The sequence below is a fragment of the Oncorhynchus clarkii genome, chromosome 20 (assembly GCF_045791955.1).
Source record: "Oncorhynchus clarkii lewisi isolate Uvic-CL-2024 chromosome 20, UVic_Ocla_1.0, whole genome shotgun sequence".
NCBI lineage: Eukaryota > Metazoa > Chordata > Actinopteri > Salmoniformes > Salmonidae > Oncorhynchus > Oncorhynchus clarkii.
In genome coordinates this window covers 38,726,563-38,748,426 of record NC_092166.1, presented here as the reverse complement: position 1 = coordinate 38,748,426, position 21,864 = coordinate 38,726,563, and the positions used below count along the sequence as shown (strand labels likewise).

General features: G+C 44.5%; 1 protein-coding gene across 1 annotated transcript in view; it reads right to left on the bottom strand.

Moving 5' to 3' along the window:
* The window catches only part of LOC139377419 (neurocan core protein-like), a 49,555-nt gene that overhangs the window by 14,087 nt on the left and 13,604 nt on the right, over positions 1 to 21,864 (bottom strand). The window contains exons 12-13 of the mRNA XM_071120447.1: positions 17,591 to 17,707; positions 2,448 to 2,561 (exon numbers count right to left, since the gene is read on the bottom strand). Coding sequence (XP_070976548.1) covers positions 2,448 to 2,561; positions 17,591 to 17,707 — 231 coding nt within the window. The remainder of the gene's footprint in view (positions 1 to 2,447; positions 2,562 to 17,590; positions 17,708 to 21,864) is intronic.

The window sequence follows — 21,864 nt, the reverse complement described above, 5'->3', positions numbered from 1 at the left end:
ATACAGCTGCACAGTATTGTCTCTCATCATTGGCGGTTATGATATCGTTTAGGACCTCGAGCGTGGCTGAGGTGCACCTATGACCAGCTCGGAAACCAGATTGCATAGCGGAGAAGGTACGGTGGGATTCGAAATGGTTGGTGATCTGTGTGTTAACGTGGCTTTCAAAGACCTTAAAAAGGCAGGGTAGGATAGATATAGGTCTGTAGCAGTTTGGATCTAGAGAGCCTCTCCCTTTGAAGAGGGGGATGACCGCTGCAGCTTTTCAATCTTTGGGGATCTCAGACGATACGAAAGAGAGGTTGAAAAGGCTAGTAATAGGAGGTTGCAACAATTTCGGCTGATAATTTTAGAAAGAGAGGGTCCAGATTGTCTAGCACTGCTGATTTGTAGGGGTCCAGATTTTGCAGCTCTTTCAGAACATTTGAGTGAAGGAGAAATGGTGGAGGTTTGCGCAAGTTGCTGTGGGGGTTGCAGGGCTGTTGACCTGGGTAAATGCTTATTGAAATTTTTAATTATTGTGGATTTATCGGTGGTGACAGTGTTTCCTAGCCTCAGTGCAGTGGGCAGCTGGGAGGAGGTGCTCATATTCTCCATGGAGTTTACAGTATCCCAGATCTTTTTGGAGTTTGTGCTGCAAAATGCAAATTTCTGTTTGAAAAGGCTAGCGTTTGCTTTCCTAACTGCCTGTGTACATTGGTTCCTAACTTCCCTGAAAAGTGGTATATCGTGGGGGCTATTCAATGCTAATGCCGTACGTCACAGGATGTTTTTGTGCTGGTCAAGGGCAGTCAGGTCTGGAACGAACCACGGGCTATATCTGTTCCTGGTTCAAATTTCTTTGAATGGGGCATGCTTATTTAAGATTGTGAGGAAAGCACTTTTAAAGAATAGCCAGGCATCTTCTACTGATGGATTAAGGTCAATACCCTTCCAGGATACCCGGGCCAGGTCAATTAGAAAGGCCTGCTCGCTGAAGTGTTTTAGGGAGCGTTTGACAGTGATGAGGGGTGGTCGTTTGACCACAGATCCATTACGGATGCAAGCAATGAGGCAGTGATCGCTGACATCCTGGTTGAAGACAGCAGATGTGTATTTGGAGGGCAGGTTGGTTAGGATGATATCTATGAGGGTGCCTGTGTTTACGGATTTGGGGTTGTACCTGGTAGGTTCATTGATCATTTGTGTGAGATTGAGGGCATCAAGCTTAGATTGTAGGATGGCCTGGGTGTTAAGCATGTCCCAGTTTAGGTCACCTAACAGCACGAGCTCTGAAGATAGATGGGGGGCAATCAATTCACATATGGTGTCCAGAGCACAGCTGGGGTCAGAAGGTGGTCTATAGCAAGCGGCAATGGTGAGAGACTTGTTTCTGGAAAGGTGGATTTTTAAAAGTATAAGCTCAAATTGTTTGGGCACAGACCTGGATAGTAAGACAGAACTCTGCAGGCTATCTCTGCAGTAGATTGCAACTCTGCCCCCTTTGGCAATTCTATCTTGTCGGAAAATGTTATAGTTAGGGATTGAAATTTCAGGGTTTTTGGTGGCCTTCCTAATCCAGGATTCAGACAAGGCTAGGATATCCGGGTTGGCAGAGTGTGCTAAAGCAGTGTATAAAACAAACTTAGGGAGGAGGCTTCAAATGTTAACATGCATGAAACCAAGGCTATTTCGGTTACAGAAGTCAACAAATGAGAGCGCCTGGGGAATGGGAGTGAAGCTAGGGGCTGCAGGGCCTGGGTTAACCTCTACATCACCAGAGGAGCAGAGTATGATAAGGGTACGGCTAATGGCTATAAGAACACAGCCAGAAGAGGACTGGCCACCCCTCAGAGCCTGGTTCCTCTCTAGGTTTCTTCCTAGGGTCCTGCCTTTCTAGGGAGTTTTTCCCAGCCACTGTTCTTCTACACCTGCATTGCTTGCTATTTGGGGTTTTAGGCTGGGTTTCTGTATAACACTTTGTGACATCTGCTGATATAAAAAGGGCTTTATAAATACATTTGACTGATTGATTGATTGATAGTGCACTGTGATGTTAGCCGCTGATCCAGCTGTAAGCCGATACTGCACATAATGCTGATCAAGATGATCTGGATCACAGCCGGCTGCTGTAGACTGCTGATAGCAGACAGGCAACATCATCCTGATCCCTGTAGATACTGTATCTAGGTATTTACTGTCGACACGTTTATAGAGCTACACATATAGAAGTAGCAAAAACAAAACATCAACATTATTTTCCATAAGGTTAAATGGTTAAATGTGGTTAAATGTGAGTTATGGTTAAATGTGAGACTTGATTGAAAGCTCCATTATAACATGCGCCTGTATAATTTGGAGAAGTGTATGTTAGATGAAAGTCTCTCTCTGTTTAGGCTGTGTGTATTGACTATAGTGTGTTTCCATGCTTGCGCCATGTGTTGACTAGTGTGTATTCACTGTCTTACCCTTCTCACAGGTGTCTCCTGCGTAGCTGGGCAGACAGAGGCAGACAAACGAGTGGATCTTGTCGATGCAGGTGCCTCCGTTTAGACATGGACTGGACTGGCAGTCATCCACGTCTGTTAGAAAAAACACACACAGCACCGGTTGGAGAGTCCTAGAGTAACCGTCCACTTTAAATCAAATCAAATTTTATTAGTCACATGCGCCGAATACAACAGTTAGACCTTACAGTGAAATGTTTACTTATGAGCCCCTAACCGACAATGCAGTTTACAAAAATACAGGTAAGAATAAGAGATAAAAGAGGAGCAGTAAAAAAAATAACAATATATACAGGGTGTACCGGTACAGAGTCAATGTGGAGGCTATATACAGGAGGTACCGGTACAGAGTCAATGTGGAGGCTATATACAGGGTGTACCGGTACAGAGTCAATGTGGAGGCTATATACAGGGGGTACCGGTACAGAGTCAATGTGGAGGCTATATACAGGGGGTACCGGTACAGAGTCAATGTGGAGGCTATATACAGGGTGTACCACTACAGAGTCAACGTGGAGGCTATATACAGGGGGTACCGGTACAGAGTCAATGTGGAGGCTATATACAGGGTGTACCACTACAGAGTCAATGTGGAGGCTATATACAGGGGGTACCGGTACAGAGTCAGTGTGGCGGCTATACACAGGGAGTACCGGTACAGAGTCAATGTGGAGGCTATATACAGGGCGTACCGGTACAGAGTCAATGTGGAGGCTATATACAGGGGGTACCGGTACAGAGTCAATGTGGAGGCTATATACAGGGGGTACCGGTACAGAGTCAATGTGGAGGCTATATACAGGGGGTACCGGTACAGAGTCAATGTGGAGGCTATATACAGGGGGTACCGGTACAGAGTCAATGTGGAGGCTATATACAGGGGGTACCGGTACAGAGTCAATGTGGAGGCTATATACAGGGTGTACCACTACAGAGTCAGTGTGGAGGCTATATACAGGGGGTACCGGTACAGAGTCAATGTGGAGGCTATATACAGGGGGTACCGGTACAGAGTCAATGTGGAGGCTATATACAGGGGGTACCAGTACAGAGTCAATATGGAGGCTATATACAGGGTGTACCAGTACAGAGTCAATGTGGAGGCTATATACAGGGTATTACGGTACAGAGTCAATGTGGAGGCTATATACAGGGGGTACCGGTACAGAGTCAATGTGGAGGCTATATACAGGGGGTACCGGTACAGAGTCAATGTGGAGGCTATATACAGGGGGTACCGGTACAGAGTCAATGTGGAGGCTATATACAGGGGGTACCGGTACAGAGTCAATGTGGAGGCTATATACAGGGCGTTCCGGTTTCAGAGTCAATGTGGAGGCTATATACAGGGGGTACCAGTACAGAGTCAATGTGGAGGCTAGATACAGGGGGTACTGGTACAGAGTCAATGTGGAGGCTATATACAGGGTGTACCGGTACAGAGTCAATGTGGAGGCTATATACAGAGGGTACCGGTACAGAGTCAATGTGGGGGCGGTTAGTTGAGGTAGTATGTACATGTAGGTAGAGTTAATTAAAGTGACTATGCATAGATGACAACAGAGAGTGGCAGTGGTGTGGAGAGGAGAGGGGAGGGGGGGGGGGGGGCAATGTGAATAGACTGGGTAGCCATTTGACTAGATGTTCAGGAGTCTTATGGCTTGGGGGTAGAAGCTTTTTAGAAGCCTCTTGGACCTAGAATTGGCGCTCCGGTACTGCTTGCCATGCGGTAGCAGAGAGTACAGTCTATGACTGGGGTGGCTGGAGTTCTCTGACACCGCCTGGTATATAGGTCCTGGATGGCAGGAAACTTGGCCCCAGTGATGTACTGGGCCATTCGCATTACCCTCTGTAGTGCATTGCGGTCGGACGCCGCGCAGTTATCATACCAGGCAGTGATGCCACCAGTCAGGATGCTCTTGATGGTGCAGCTGTAGAACCTTTTGCGGATCTGAGGACCCATGCCAAATCTTTTCAGTCTCCTGAGGGGAAATAGGTTTGTCGTGCCCTCTTCACGACTGTCATGGTGTGCTTGGACCATGTTAGTTTGTTGGTGATGTGGACATCAAGGAACATGAAGCTCTCAACCTGCTCCACTACAGCATCGTCGATGAGAATGGGGGCGTGCTCGGTCCTCTTTTTCCTGTAGTCCACAATCATCTCCTTTGTCTTGATCACGTTGAGGGAGAGGTTTAGACTCGTTCACTCAAGTTCACTGGCTATGCGCACAGACCTTGCACAAATACTTTTCCTGTAAACCAAGCATTTGACGACAGTGGGCAAATTGTGGAAAAATTCCAGCTAAGCTTGGTCTAAATGATTCGGGATAGAGTAAAGAGAACAATGTCCACAGCTCTGACATTCTCCCAGAGGTGATTCATTGGTGTAACACAAAGGAAAGATGTTTTCTATGTCCATCAACTGCAGCAGTGGTTGCTGTGGGAACAACACTTTTATTTGATTTATTTAACTAGGCAAGTCGGTAAAGAACAAATTCTTATCTACAATGATGGTCTACCCCGGCCAAACCTGGACGACGCTGAGCTAATTGTGCCTCGTCCTATGGGACTCCCAATCACGGCCAGATGTGATGCAGCCTGGATTCAAACCAGGTACTGCAGTGACACCTCTTGCACTGAGATGCAGTGTCTTAGACCACTGTGCCACTCGCCACACTAACTAAATTCACCAGGAAATTGTATCCAAATCCAACCATTTTGAAGACCACTCTTGACCATTTTTGCAAACAATGTCCGTTTTGACCACTACCCCCAACAAGTTAGACAAACCGTTAGAGCTTTTGGAAGATTTGGCTACTTCTCTGTGTCTTTAGCCGAGCAGTTAAGAGCATTGGGCCACTAAGTCGAAAGGTCGCTGGTTCAATTCCCAGAGATGGCTAGGTGGATAACCCCCAACAAAAACTGTCCCCCCGGTGCCGATGATGTGGATGTCGATATGGCAGCGCCCCGCACCTCTCTGATTCAGAGGGGTTGGGTTAAATATGGAAGATACATTTTGGGTGAATGCATTCAGTTGTGCAACTGACTTCGTATCCCCCTTCGATTTCTTGCACTAACACGTGTCTTTTCTTACTAGCACTGACTTTGCCAATGGCTGCTTTATTGAGTAAAAGTTACTGTGAATGCACCGACTTGCAAGTGGTTCTGGGTAAGAGCTTCTACAAAATTACTCAAATGTAAAGGTAAATGTTTTGTTAGGGAGAAGGATAATTTAATTCTCACCATGGCAACTCAAGATTACTGTGGATGTTTCTGTTTTCCTGTTCTTTGTCCCTCTCCTTCCTACTTCATGAATCAGGGCGCCCTGAGAGTACTTCAGAGCCAATTCACTTATTTCATTATTCCTGTGCCAAGCTCAAGGTAGCGAGAGCCATCTCTCTCTCTCCATCAATTCAATGGGCTTTATTGGCATTGGAAGCATATGTTTACATTGCCAAGCAAGTGAAATAGATAATAAACAAAAGTGAAATAATCAAAAATGAACAGTAAACAATACACTCACTAAAGTTCCAAAGGAATAGAGACATTTCAAATGTCATATTATGACTATATACAAAAGGGAAAATAAATAAACATAAATATGGGTTGTATTTACCTCTCGTTGGCTTTGTGTTCAGGTTACCTGATGAAATTGCTGTACAATATGATCTTGTTGCCATCTGATGCACATTCAGATGTCATAAATCAACACTGCAGAGCTCTCTCTGTCCTCTGCCGTGCCTTGATTGTATTACTGTTGATGATATCTGGAAATGTGCATGTACATCCTGGCCCACCTACAGTTGCTAGACCCAATTCTGACTTGTGCTCTGATATCTGCTTCACTGATTTGTTATCTCGTAAAAGCCTGGGTTTTCTGCACGTTAACACTATAAGCTTATTACCTAAAATGGATCAATTGAATGTGTGGGTTCACAGCTCCAATCCAGATGTGTTGGTCATTACTGAGACGTGGTTAAGGAACAGTGTTTTGAATACTGATGTTAACATTTCTGATTATAACCTTTTTCGGCAAGACAGATCTTCCAAAGGTGGGGGACTGGCAATCTTTACCAATGATCACCTTCAGTGCTCGGTTGTCTCCACCAAATCTGTCCCCAAACAATTTTATTTGCTGGTTTTAAGCATTAAACATTCAAATAGCTATCGTCCACCATCAGCACTGGCCTGTACCCTACCTGTCCTAAGCTCTCTCCTGGCCCCTTACACTAAGTCTGCATTTGTCCTGCTAGGTGACCTAAACTGGGACATACTTAACCCACCTCACCAAGTCCTAAAGTAATAGGACTCCCTAAATCTTTCTCAGATTATTACCAATCCCACGAGGTATGACTCCAAACACCCAGAAAATGCTCCTCTCCTCAATGTTATCCTCACAAATAATCCTGATTATTAGTCTGGTGTTTTCTGTAATGATCTTAGTGATCACTGTTTTATAACCTGTGTTCGTAAAGGCTGCTCAGTGAAATGACCTGTCCTGATATGTCATAGACGCTTGCCACAAAACTTTAATGAGCAAGCCTTCCTTCATGAACTGGCCTCTGTAAATTGGTATAGAATCAGCTTGATCCACTCTGTCGAAGACACTTGAACCTTCTTTTTTGATATTTTCAGTGGTATTGTTAACAAACACGCCCCCATAAAGAAAATGAGAATTAAAAACAGGTTCAGCCCCTGGTTCGACCGTGATCTTGCAGAGTTACTCCGCCTCAAGAATTACATTTGGCGAAAGGCTCGGCACACGCATACTCAGACTGACTGGGTATCGTTCAGGCAAATGAGAAATAAGTGCACTCAGGCTATCGGAAAGGCCAAAGTTTAGTTACTTTATTTTGTGTTAAATGCTCTATAACAAAGCTTTCATAGTGTCCAACAAGCTTTCTCTACCCTTAACCTTAACCTTGAACACCTCCAAAACAAAGGTCATTTGGTAAGAAGAATGCCCCTCTTCCCACAGGTGTTATTACTACCTCTGAGGGTTTAGAGCTTGAGGTAGTCACCTCATACAAGTACTTGGGAGTATGGCTAGACAGTACACTATCCTTCTCTCAGCACATATCAAAGCTGCAGGCTAAAGTTAAATCTAGACTTGGTTTCCTCAATCGTAATCGCTCTTCTTTCACCCCAGCTGCCAAACTAACCCTGATTCAGATGACCATACTACCCATGCTAGATTACGGAGACATAATTTATAGATCGTCAGGTAAGGGTGCTCTCAAGTGGCTAGATGTTCTTTACCATTGGGCCATCATATTTGCCAAAAATGCTCCTTATAGGACACATCACTGCACTCTATACTCCTCTGTAAACTGGTCATCTCTGTATACTCGTCGCAAGACCCACTAGTTGATGCTTATTTATAAAACCCTCTTAGGCCTCACTCCCCCCTATCTGAGATATCTACTGCAGCCCTCATCCTCCACATACAACACTCGTTCTGCCAGTCACATTCTGTTAAAGGTCCCCAAAGCATACGCATCCCTGGGTCGCTCCTCTTTTCAGTTCGCTGCAGCTAGCGACTGGAACGAGCTGCAACAAACACTCAAACTGGACAGTTTTATCTCCATGTCTTCATTCAAACACTCAATCCTGGACACTTACTGACAGTTGTGGCTGCTTTGTGCGATGTATTGTTTTCTCTACCTTATTGACTTTTGTGCTGTTGACTTTGCCCAATAATGTTTGTACCTTGTTTTGTAGTGCTACCATGTTGTGCTGCTACCATGTTGTTGTCATGTTGTGTTGCTACCATGCTGTGTAATCATGTTTTGCTGCCTTGTTACGTTGTTGTCTTAGGTCTCTCTTTATGTGGTGTTGTGTCTCTCTTGTTGTGATGTGTGTTTTGTCCTATATTTATATTGTATTTATTTTTTAAATTCCAGGCCCCCATCCCAGCAGGACGCCTTTTGCCCTTTGGTAGGCCATCATTGTAAATAAGAATTTGTTCTTAACTGACTTGCCTCGTTAAATAAAGGTTAAATAAAATAAAAAATGTACAATAGTGTTCTTCACTGGTTGCCCTTGCTGCTGTGATGGCATACTGTGGTATTTCACCCAATAGATGTGGAAGTTTATCAAAATTGGATTTGCTTTGGAATGCTTTGTGTAATCTGAGGGAAATATGTGTCTCTAATATGGTCATACATTGGGCAGGAGGTTATGAAGTGCAGCTAAGTTTCCACCTCATTCTGTGGGCAGTGTGCACATAGCTTGTTTTCTCTTGAGAACCATGTCTGCCTACCATGGCCTTTCTCAATAGCAAGGCCATGCTCACTGAGTCTGTACATTCTCAAAGCTTTCCTTAATTCTTTCTCTCACAGATCTGGGTTCAAATACATGTGTATTCAGTAGCTGGTATTTAATACACAGCTCAAAACAAGTACTTTTATTTGAGTATTTGAATTGTATTTGTAAAAACTAAATAATCTGCCAAATTGTATTTGAAATACTCAAATACACAGACTCAAATACACTCCCATGGATTTAACCCAGGTGAATAGTATTTGAAATAAGTATTTAAAATACTGTTTCCAAATACACAAGACCCTGCTAGGTAAAGTCCCCCCTTATCTCAGCTCGCTGGTCACCATTGCATCACCCACCTGTAGCACACGCTCCAGCAGGTATATCTCTCTAGTTACCCCCAAAACCAATTCTTTCTTTGGCAGTGTTTCCAGTTCTCTGCTGCCAATGACTGGAACGAACTACAAAAATCTCTGAACTGGAAACACTTATCTCCCTCACTAGCTTTAAGCACCAACTGTCAGAGCAGCTCACAGATTACTGCACCTGTACATAGCCCACCTATAATTTAGCCCAAACAACTACCTCTTTCCCTACTGTATTTATTTTATTTATTTATTTATTTTGCTCCTTTGCACCCCATTATTTTTATTTCTACTTTGCACATTCTTCCACTGCAAATCTACCATTCCAGTGATTTCCTTGCTATATTGTATTTACTTTGCCACCATGGCCTTTTTTTGCCTTTACCTCCCTTATCTCACCTCATTTGCTCACATCGTATATAGATAGACCTGTTTATACTGTATTATTGACTGTATGTTTGTTTTACTCCATGTGTAACTCTGTGTTGTTGTATGTGTCGAACTGCTTTGCTTTATCTTGGCCAGGTCGCAATTGTAAATGAGAACTTGTTCTCAACTTGCCTACCTGGTTAAATAAAATAATAAAACATTAAAATATTCAACAAATAAAACATTGAATACTTACATTTAAAAAAATCGATATATATTTCACCTTTATTTAACCAGGTAAGCTAGTTGAGAACAAGTTCACATTTACAACTGCGACCTGGCCAAGATAAAGCCAAAGCAGTGTGACACAAACAACAACAGAGTTACACATGGAATAAACAAGCGTACAGTCAGTAACACAATAGAAAAAAAAGAAAGTCTATATACATTGTGTCAAAATGGCGTGAGGAGGTAAGACAATAAATAGGCCATAGTAGTGAAGTAATTACAGTTTAGCAAATTAGCACTGGAGTGATAGATGAGCAGATGATGATGTGCAAGTAGAAATACTGGTGTGCAAAAGAGCAGAAAAGTACATTCAAACAATATGGGGATGAGGTAGGTAGATTGGGTGGGCTATTTACAGATGGGCTATGCACAGCTGCAGCGATCGGTTAGCTGCTCAGATAGCTGATGTTTAAAGTTAGTGAGGGACATATAAGTCTCCAGTTTCAGCGATTTTTGCAATTCGTTCCAGTCATTGGCAGCAGACAACTGGAAGGGAAGGCGGCCAAAGGAGGTGTTGGCTTTGGGGACGACCAGTGAGATATACCTGCTAGAGCGCGTGCTACTGGTGGGTGTTTTTATGGTGACCAGTGAGCTGAGATAAAGCAGAGCTTTACCTAGCATAGACTTATAGATGACCTGGAGCCAGTGAGTCTGGCGACTAGAGCATACAGGTCGCAGTGGTGGGTGGTATAAGGAGCTTTGGTGACAAAGCGAATGGCACTGGGATAGACTACATCCAGTTTGCTGAGTAGAGTATTGGAAGCTATTTTGTAAATGACATCGCAGAAGTCGAGGATCGGTAGGATAGTCAGTTTTATGAGGGTATGTTTGGCGGCGTGAGTGAAGGAGGCTTTGTTGCGAAATAGAAAGCCGATTCTAGATTTGATTTTGGATTGGAGATGTTTAATATGAGTCTGGAAGGAGAGTTTACAGTCCAGCCAGACACCTAGGTATTTATAGTTGTCCACATATTCTAAGTCAGAACCGTCCAGAGCAGTGATGCTAGTCGGGCAGGCGGGTGCGGGCAGCAAACGGTTGAAAAGCATGCATTTGGTTTTACTAGCGTTTAAGAGCAGTTGGAGGCCACGGAAGGAGTGTTGTATGGCATTGAAGCTCGTTTGGAGGTTAGTTAACACAGTGTCCAAAGAAGGGCCAGATGTATACAGAATGGTGTCGTCTGCGTAGAGGTGGATCAGGGAATCCCCCGCAGCAAGAGCGACACCGTTGATATATACAGAGAAAAGAGTTGGCCTGAGAATTGAACCCTGTGGTACCCCCATAGAGACTGCCAGAGGTTCGGACAATAGGCCCTCCAATTTGAAACACTGAACTCTGTCTGAGAAGTAGATGGTGAACCAGGCGAGGCAGTCATTTGAGAAACCAAGGCTGTTGAGTCTGCCGATAAGGATACGGTGATTGACAGAGTCGAAAGCCAGGAGGAAAGCATGGCCAGCCGTAGAGAAATGTTTATTGTAATTCTCGATTATCGTGGATTTATCGGTGGTGACAGTGTTACCTAGCCTCAGTGCAGTGAGCAGCTGGGAGGAGGTGCTCTTATTCTCCATGGACTTTACAGTGTCCCAAAACATTTTGGAGTTAGAGCTACAGGATGCAAATTTTTGTTTGAAAAAGCTAGCCTAGCTTTCCTGACTGACTGCGTGTATTGGTTCCTGATTTCCCTGAAAAGTTGCATATCGTGGAGACTATTCGATGCTAGTGCAGTCAGCCACAGGATGTTTTTGTGCTGGTCGAGGGCAGTCAGGTCTGGAGTGAACCAAGGGCTATATCTGTTCTTAGTTCTACATTTTTTTGAAAGGGGCATGCATATTTATGATGGTGAGGAAATTACTTTTAAAGAACAACCAGGCATCCTCGACTGACGGAATGAGGTCAATATCCTTCCAGGTATCCAGGTCGATTAGAAAGGCCTACTCGCAGAAGTGTTTGACAGTGATGAGGGGTGGTTGTTTGACCGCGGACCCATAGCGGATGCAGGGAATGAGGCAGTGATCACTGAGATCCTGATTGAAAACAGCGGAGGGGTATTTGGAGGGCAAGTTGGTCAGGATAATATCTATGAGGGTGCTCATGTTAATGGATTTAGGGTTGTACCTGGTGGATTCCTTGATAACTTGTGTGAGATGGAGGGCATCTAACTTAGATTGTAGGACTGCCGGGGTGTTAAGCATATCCCAGTTTAGGTCACCTAGCAGTTTAGGTCACCTAGCAGAACGAACTCTGAAGATAGATGGGGTGCAGTCATTTCACACATGGTGTCCTGGGCACAGCTGGGAGCTGATGGGGGTCTATAACAGGCGGCAACAGTGAGAGACTTATTTCTGGAGAGATAATTTTTTTAAATTAGAAGCTCAAACTGTTTGGGCATAAACCTGGAAAGTATGGCAGAACTTTGCAGGCTATCTCTGCAGTGGATTGCAACTCCTCCCCCTTTGGCAGTTCTATCTTGACAGAAAAATGTTGTTGTTGGAAATGGAAATCTCAGAATTTTTGGTGGCCTTCCTTAGCCAGGATTCAGACACGGCCATTTCCTGGTCACGCGCATTCAACATGATATCGCCCTGCGTTCCATTGCTCCTGTAGACACAAAGGAATTCTCCGGTTGGAGAAAAATATCCTAATGATTGATTCTATACTTAGTTTGAAATGTTACTTCGACCTGTAATATAACTTTTTAAAGTTTTTGTCCGAAGCTTTTGTCCAAACGCACAAGCATTTGGATATGTGTACCTAACGCTAACAAAAGTAGCTACTTGGACATAAATAACGAACATTATCGAACAAATCAAGCATTTATTTTGGAACTGCGATTCCTGGGAGTGCATTCTGATGAAGATCATCAAAGGTAAGGGACTATTTATCATGTAATTTCTGGTTTCTGTTGACTCCAACATGGCGGCTAATTTGATTAATCGTGGGCCAAGTTTAAAGTCTCAGATTATTGAATGGTTTGCTTTTTCCGTAAAGTTTTTAAAAAATCTGACACAGCGGTTGCATTAAGGAGAGGTATATCTGTAATTCCATGTGTATAACTTGTATTATCATCTACATTTATTATGAATATTTCTGTTGAATCTATGTGGCTATGCAAAATCACTGGATGTTTTTGGAACTAGTGAACGTAACGCGCTAATGTAAACTCAGATTTTTGATATAAATATGAACCTTATCAAACAAAACATACATGTATTGTGTAACATGAAGTCCTATGAGTGTCATCTGATGAAGATCATCAAAGGTTAGTGATTCATTTTATCTATTTGTGCTTTTCGTGACTCCTCTCTTTGGCTGGAAAAATGGCTGTTTTTTTCTGTGGCTTGGTGGTGACCTAACATAATCATTTGTGGTGTTTTCGCTGTAAAGCATATTTGAAATCGGTCACTGTGGTGGGATTAACAACAATATTACCTTTAAAACGGTATAACGGTACATGTATGTTTGAGGAATTTTAATTATGAGATTTCTGTTGTTTTGAATTTGGCGCGCCCTGCACTTTCACTGGCTGTTATCATATCATCCCATTAACGGGATTGCAGCCCTAAGAAGTTTCAACATGCATGAAACCAAGGCTTTTTTGGTTACAGAAATCAACCAATGAGAGTGCCCGGGAACACGCATGGCCTGGGTTAACCTCCACATCACCCGTGGAACAGAGGAGGAGTAGGATGAGGGTACGGCTAAAGGCTATCAAAGCTGGTCATCTAGTGCGTTGGGGACAGAGAATAAAAGGAGCAGATTTCTGGGCATGGTAGAATAAACTCAGGGCATAATGTACAGACAGGGGTATGGTGGGGAGCGGGTACAGTGGAGGTAAACCCAGGCACCAAGTGATGATAAGAGAGGTTGCATCTCTGGATGGGCTAGTTATGCTGGGTGAGGTCATCACATGTGTGGGAGGTGGGACAAAGGAGGTATCTGAGGCACAACTACCTCTTTCCCTACTGTATTTATTTTATTTATTTATTTTGCTCCTTTGCACCCCATTATTTTTATTTCTACTTTGCACATTCTTCCACTGCAAATCAACCATTCCAGTGATTTACACGCTATATTGTATTTACTTCGCCACCATGGCCTTTTTTTTGCCTTTACCTCCCTTATCTCACTACATTTGCTCACATCGTATATAGACTTGTTTCTACTATATTATTGACTGTATGTTTGTTTTACTCCATGTGTAACTCTGTGTCGCTGTATGTGTCAAACTGCTTTGCTTTATCTTGTCCAGGTCGCAATTGTAAATGAGAACTTGTTTTCAACTTGCCTACCTGGTTAAATAAAGGTGAAATATAAATAAAATAAATAAAATAAATAAAACATGTTGAGGGGACTAGGGGCTCTGCAATAAACTAAGACAATAATAACTATTCCAAACAACAGTGTACAGGGCATATTGACATTTTGAGAGAGACATAAAGCGAGGCATAAAGGTGTTGATTGCGAGAGCTAGCTAAGGCAACAACGGGTAAGACAACAACAGCCAATCAGCTAAGACAACAAAAGGTAAAATGGCGATGAATGGGCAGAGAGGGTCGGTTAACTACACACAGGGCATGAGTTGGGGCCGACAGATAAACAAAAAACTAACAAAATGGAGTACCGTGATTAATGAACAGTCCAGCAGGCATCAGCTATGTAGCCAAGTGATCATAGGGTCCAGTGAACAGCAATAGATGGAACAGGGAAGTCGTTACTACGCTAGCACGCGGGAGACACTGCGTTTAAAGTTGGCAGGTTGGGTAAGTAGAAGCGTCATATCAATTCATCCTTCAATTCAAGGTTGAAAGGCACCAAATTGTGCTTTCAAGGTCACTTCAAACTAAACAATATCCTATGTTCTGATAGTTGATAAGGGCTTGAAAACGAAGCAAAGAAAAGCCCTCAGGAAGAATGTTGCAGAAAGGTTGTCAGACAAATCAAATCCAGACAGCCAAGACTTTCTGATGGGACCTTTGAACCATTAACCCCCAGTTCTGCATGTCTGGACAAACATAGCACATGGGCTTTGAATTCCACTGACAGGTTCTAGACTACATAAAATATAAATTAAATGTAAAGAACTCAGTCACTACACTCTTAGAAAAAAAGGGTTCCCAAAGGGTTCTTTAGTTGTCCCCATAGGAGAACCCTTTTTGATTCCAGGTAGAACCATCTGAGGAAAGGGTTCTACTGTACATGAAACCCAAAACAGTTCTGCTTGGAACCAATTGGGTTCTACTTAGAGCCAAAAAGGGTTATTCAAAGTTATTCCTATGGGGACAGCCGAAGAACCCTTTTAGGTTCTAGATAATATTATTTTTTCAAGGAGTGTACTATCAACTGAAGGTTGTTTTGCAGTACATACTACCATGACTGTTCTAGGGGTGCATCTCAATAGTCTAAAATGGTTCTGCTCTTCATCACTTGTCCTTCATCAGAACTTCAATTCCATAGGCATCACTATCTTTGGAGTCAGTGTCGCTGTCTTTTATCTCTGGTGATCACTTCACCACAGCAGGAGCTTGAACATCTCTTCACCCCAGCATGAGCTTAAACATCTCTTCACCCCAGCATGAGCTTGAACATCTCTTCACCCCAGCATGAGCTTAAACATCACTTCACCCCAGCATGAGCTGAAACATCTCTTCACCCCAGCATGAGCTTGGTCATCTCTTCACCCCAGCATGAGCTTGAACATCTCTTCACCCCAGCATGAGCTTGAACATCTCTTCACCCCAGCATGAGCTTGAACATCTCTTCACCCCAGCATGAGCTTGAACATCTCTTCACCCCAGCTCTCTTCACCCCAGCATGACATCTCTTCACCCATGAGCAGCATGAGCTTGAACATCTCTTCACCCCAGCATGAGCTTGAACATCTCTTCACCCCAGCATAAGCTTAAACATCTCTTCACCGCAGCATGAGCTTGAACATCTCTTCACCCCAGCATGAGCTTAAACATCTCTTCACCCCAGCATGAGCTTAAACATATCTTCACCCCAGCATGAGCTTGGTCATCTCTTCACCCCAGCATGAGCTTAAACATCTCTTCACCCCAGCATGAGCTTGAACTTCTCTTCACCCCAGCATGAGCTTGAACATTCTCTTCTTCCTGAAAGAGAGGGAGGGCAGTGCAGCCCATTCTCCGTCTCACAGCTCTAGAAGCCAGCAGTACCCAGTTAGGCAAATATACTATATATACAAAAGTATGTGTATACACCTTCAAATTAGTGGATTAGGCTATTTCAGTGTGTAAAATTGAGCACACAGCGATGCAATCTCCATATACAAAAATTGGCAGTAGAATGGCCTTACTGAAGAGCTCAGTAACTTTCAACTTGAACCGTTATAGGATGCCACCTTTCCAACAAGTCAGGTTGTCAAATTTCTGCTCTGCTAGAGCTGCCCTGTAAGTGCTGTTATTGTGAAGTGGAAACGTCTAAGAGCAACAAACGCATTCTCTGGAGTTGTGAATCACGCTTCACCATCTGCCAGTCCGACGGACGAATTTGGGTTTGGTGGATGCCAGGAGAACCTGCCTAAATGCATAGTGCCAACTGTAAAGTTTGGTGGAGGAGGAATAATAGTCTGGGGCTGTTTTTCATGGTTCAGACTAGGTCACTTAGTACCAGTGAAGGGAAATCACAATGCTAAAGCATACAATGACATTCTAGACGATTCTGTGCTTCCAACGTTGTGGCAACAGTTTGGGGAAGGCCCTTTCCTGTTTCAGCATGACAATGTCCATGTGCACAAAGCGAGGTCCATAGAGAAATGGTTTGTCGAGATTGGTGTGGAAGAACTTGACTGGCCTGCACACAGCCCTGACCTCAACCCCATCGAAAAACGTTGAGATAAATTGGAACACCGACTGCGATCCAGGCCTAACCGCCCAACCTCACTAATGCTCTTGTGGCTGAATGGAAGCAAGTCCCCGCAGCAATGTTCCAACATCTAGTGGAAAGACTTCCCAGAAGAGTGGAGGCTGTTTCATCAGCAAAGGGGGGCCCAACTCCATATTAATGCCCATGATTTTGAAATTAGATGTTCAACGAGCAGATGTCCACATACTTTTGGTCATGTAGTGTACCTCCTCACCACAGCAGACAGGTAAATACAATGAATGTCTGGCGCTGTCTCAACTCTCTGGTATTTACATTGACATTTTAGTCATTTAGCAGACACTCTTATCCAGAGCAATTAGGGTTAAGTGGCTTGCCCAAGGGCACATCGACAGAGCCTTGTCAGCTTGGGATTCGAACCAGCATCCTTTCAGTTACTGGCCCAATGCTCTAACCACTAGGCAACCTGCCGCCCTGTTGCTGTAAGATGGGAGATGATCCTGCAGGGTTTGTGAGTCTGGGTCAGGGCTGAGGTAGAGATGTTAGTCAACCTAATGGGAGAAAGTCACTGAGATTCATAGCCAACACGTTACTACCTAAAGTAGTTACTACCTAAAGTAGTTTATGTCCTGACAGTATTCAGACAGTTGCTGTAAACTAAAGTCGGAAGTCACCACACACACACTGGTAAACAACAGGATTTGGTTTAGTTGGTGTTTCTGATCGAACCTTTCATTGTGTGTGTGTAACAAAGGCATCCAAGTGAGAGCCAGCAGGCACAGAGAGGAGATTGACCTTGTCAACCACAACAATACTTCTGACCTCTAACCTCTAACCCCCAAACCCCTGTCTAAAGGGTGATGGAGAACTTGACCTTAGACCTACCACTAATATATTTTAAGACTCAGTTACACACAAATACATACACATGCATGTGTCCATGTGTGTGTGTGTGTGTGTGTGTGTATTGTAAACTCACCGATCTCACAGTTCTCCCCCGTGAAGCCTTGTGGGCAGTAGCAGCTGTAGCCCTTGCCCTGAGGCACACACTGCCCTCCATGCAGACATGGGTTGGTCACACAGGGCTCCCCCACACCTGAGAGTGAGGAAGGGGGGGGGATTAGATAATGGAGAATTAAGAGATTTTTTGTTCATTTTTAGATGCATGCAAGACTTGTGACTCTCGGACAGACCTCAGTCCTCAGAGAGGACACACAGTCCTCAGTCCTCAGTCCTCAGAGAGGACACAGTCCTCAGTCCTCAGTCCTCAGAGAGGACACACAGTCCTCAGAGAGGACACACAGTCCTCAGTCCTCAGAGAGGACACAGTCCTCAGAGAGGACACAGTCAGTCCTCAGTCCTCAGAGAGGACACACAGTCCTCAGTCCTCAGAGAGGACACAGTCCTCAGTCCTCAGAGAGGACACAGTCCTCAGTCCTCAGTCCTCAGAGAGGACACACAGTCCTCAGAGAGGACACACAGTCCTCAGTCCTCAGAGAGGACACAGTCCTCAGTCCTCAGAGAGGACACACAGTCCTCAGAGAGAGACACAGTCCTCAGAGAGGACACACAGTCCTCAGTCCTCAGAGAGGACACACAGTCCTCAGTCCTCCGAGAGGACACACAGTCCTCAGTCCTCAGAGAGGACACACAGTCCTCAGTCCTCAGAGAGGACACACAGTCCTCAGTCCTCAGAGAAGACACAGTCCTCAGTCCTCAGAGAGGACACACAGTCCTCAGTCCTCAGAGAGGACACAGTCCTCAGTCCTCAGAGAGGACACACAGTCCTCAGTCCTCAGAGAGGACACACAGTCCTCAGTCCTCAGAGAGGACACACAGTCCTCAGTCCTCAGAGAGGACACAGTCCTCAGTCCTCAGAGAGGACACAGTCCTCAGTCCTCAGAGAGGACACAGTCCTCAGTCCTCAGAGAGGACACACAGTCCTCAGAGAGGACACACAGTCCTCAGAGAGGACACACAGTCCTCAGTCCTCAGAGAGGAAACACAGTCCTCAGTCCTCAGAGAGGACACAGTCCTCAGTCCTCAGAGAGGACACAGTCCTCAGTCCTCAGAGAGGACACACAGTCCTCAGTCCTCAGAGAGGACACAGTCCTCAGTCCTCAGAGAGGACACAGTCCTCAGTCCACACTTTGGCGTCCTGTCACGGTTTAAACACAGCTTCTTGACTCTATGGGGGGACAACGCATTTTGGTGAAAACGACTTGACTCGATATGAAAGAGTAGCCGTCCTCCGAGTCCCCTTGGAGATAGTAAAGCACAGGAGAAGTTAGCATCTCCTGGATATCTTCCTGAAAGAGAGGGAGGGCAGTGCAGCTGAAGTTAGCATCTCCTGGATATCTTCCTGAAAGAGAGGAAGGGCAGTGCAGCTGAAGTTAGCATCTCCTGGATATCTTCCTGAAGTGCAACTAAGTTAGCATCTCCTGGATATCTTCCTGAAAGAGAGGGAGGGCAGTGCAGCTGAAGTTAGCATCTCCTGGATATCTTCCTGAAAGAGAGGGAGGGCAGTGCAGCTGAAGTTAGCATCTCCTGGATATCTTTCTGAAAGAGAGGGAGGACAGTGCAGCTGAAGTTAGCATCTCCTGGATATCTTCCTGAAAGAGAGGGAGGGCAGTGCAGCTGAAGTTAGCATCTCCTGGATATCTTCCTGAAAGAGAGGGAGGACAGTGCAGCTGAAGTTAGCATCTACTGGATATCTTCCTGAAAGAGAGGGAGGACAGTGCAGCTGAAGTTAGCATCTCCTGGATATCTTCCTGAAAGAGAGGGAGGGCAGTGCAGCTGAAGTTAGCATCTCCTGGATATCTTCCTGAAAGAGAGAGAGGGCAGCACAGGAGAAGTTAGCATCTCCTGGATATCTTCCTGAAAGAGAGGCAGGGCAGTGCAGCTGAAGTTAGCATCTCCTGGATATCTTCCTGAAAGAGAGGGAGGGCAGCACAGGAGAAGTTAGCATCTCCTGGATATCTTCCTGAAAGAGAGGGAGGGCAGTGCAGCTGAAGTTAGCATCTCCTGGATATCTTCCTGAAAGAGAGGGAGGGCAGCACAGGAGAAGTTAGCATCTCCTGGATATCTTCCTGAAAGAGAGGGAGGGCAGTGCAGCTGAAATGACCAGCTTTCCTACTCTAATTTCAGCGATAAGCAAGACACCAGGTTTAGCTGTCTAAGCACAACCAGACGAGGTGCAGCAATTCCCTAAGGCAGTATGGTTGCGGTCAAACCGTGTGCATTTAGATCTATGTTTTTCCCCTGCTGTTGTCAGATATAAGGTATTGAGATATCCTTAGACTGGAGGGCAGTACTCTTTTTTACAATGAACATCCTCAAGAGTACATAAATGCATCTAGCCGCAACTAAACGTTGCCAAGAACACATACACTTCTGATCCACCCCTTTCTGTCCTTCTCATATAGTTTGTTTCTCTTTCTCTAATCTGTACAGTATATAGGCTCATAGCCTTCACAGTACACACACACACACACCGCTACGTAAAATTACTGAGCCATGCAGTTCATGCAGCTCTCTCCCTCGCTCTCTTCCAAATCCATTGACCTCAACTCCATTGAACAGGCAGGGAAGTGCAACGTAACCACAGTGCTCTGCCGAGTCTGCTGCTATTGGGTTAAAACACCACTGGCACCAGGAAGGACAGTCAACCAACCACACCGCAGGAGCACATTCACACAGTGCATTGTGGATAGAGTAGTGATGGGAGTTGAGTGTGGTAGTGAACAGTCATGATCTGTATACACAACCATTCTGGAGTAATGGTGGTAGTGTGGGCATCATCATAACTATAACTAATGCTTCTACATAAATATTTATTTTCCTTTTTCTTCTGAAAGACACTATGTCTAGACTCAAACTTCAACCACCCGTCACCTTTCTCCTCGTCTCTGTTGTCATGGTTACCATATGGAAAGTGATCCTTGGCAAAGAAAGAACTTCAGATGTGGTATGAAGAATAGAGAAAGGAACAGACCACCTACTGATCTCTCAGGCCCCCCTTTAATTCAGCCAATCATTGTTCACAGGATAATTAATCATTTCCATATCAACGGTCGCCATGACGCCTGGTTGTCTCATAAGTGGATCGTTAAGGAACCTTGAGGTCTTTGAAGGTGCCGACTCACCCGCTAAGAATGTTCTGTTCCCGCCCTCTGACACCTAGGAGTGTGTGGATCTATGCGTGTATGTGTGTGTGTGTGTTCTTCCTTACATTGTGTGTGTGTGAGTGTGTGTGTGTGTGTGTGTGTATAATCAAAGTGATTTGAATTTGCATTACATTTATGCTAATTTCCATCTTGTCTCATTATGTCTGAGGCTAAATAGCTCATCACTTAAACTGCTGATATGAATTATGATACAACACAATCATGATATATTGGAACGAACGGCAGAGATTGTAGACAGCACAATCTTGTGGGTGTGTGTGTGTGTGTGTGTGTGCACATGTGACGTGCACATGCATGTGTGTGTGTGTATATAAGAGACAGAGTGTGTCTACGTGATTGTGTGTACCATGCGTGTGTGTGTTTACCCATCACACAAAGGGTAAAAATGAATACCTAGGCTAGAGCTGGGACAATAAACCGAAAATGATTGACACCGACCACTTATCGTGGGCATTTTTCTGAAATCGTTCATTATGATAAGTAGCCTTCACTAGAGAAATGTGAAGTTTGAATGAAAATAAGTTTGCTAATATAGGTGATTGTTAAATGGGACAATTGATAGCTACAGCATCCTTGTCCATATCGCCCAGCTTTGACCCAGGCTATGATTAGCCTGTAGCCTGATTCCATCTTCTACATAGCACGCGTCTCTTAAAGACATCCTCACAATAATCATCATGCTGGCTATTCGTTTAGGCCAACAATACTAGACAGATTAACTTCTAACAGGAGTAAAACCACAGGAACTGAGCAAAGTAAATCCTTGATATGTTCTATGAACATAGTCATCACTTCTGTCCAGCTGTCGTTCTGCCTCTGGTTGGGTTAATAGTAGAAGACACATTTCAGTTGAATCCATTCAGTTGTACAACTCACTAGGTATCCTCTTGTCCCTTTCCCAGTGCTACTGTACGCTTTGGATTATAGATGTATGTTTGACCCACTGTGTTTATCCTTCTAAGGTCAATTTCTTGCTGAGGTCAGGTGCTAAGGCTAGCGATGTGTTGCTGCTACCGTGCCACTAGTATATTGTTCAAACAGTCAAAGTCAGGACAAGCCATCACAA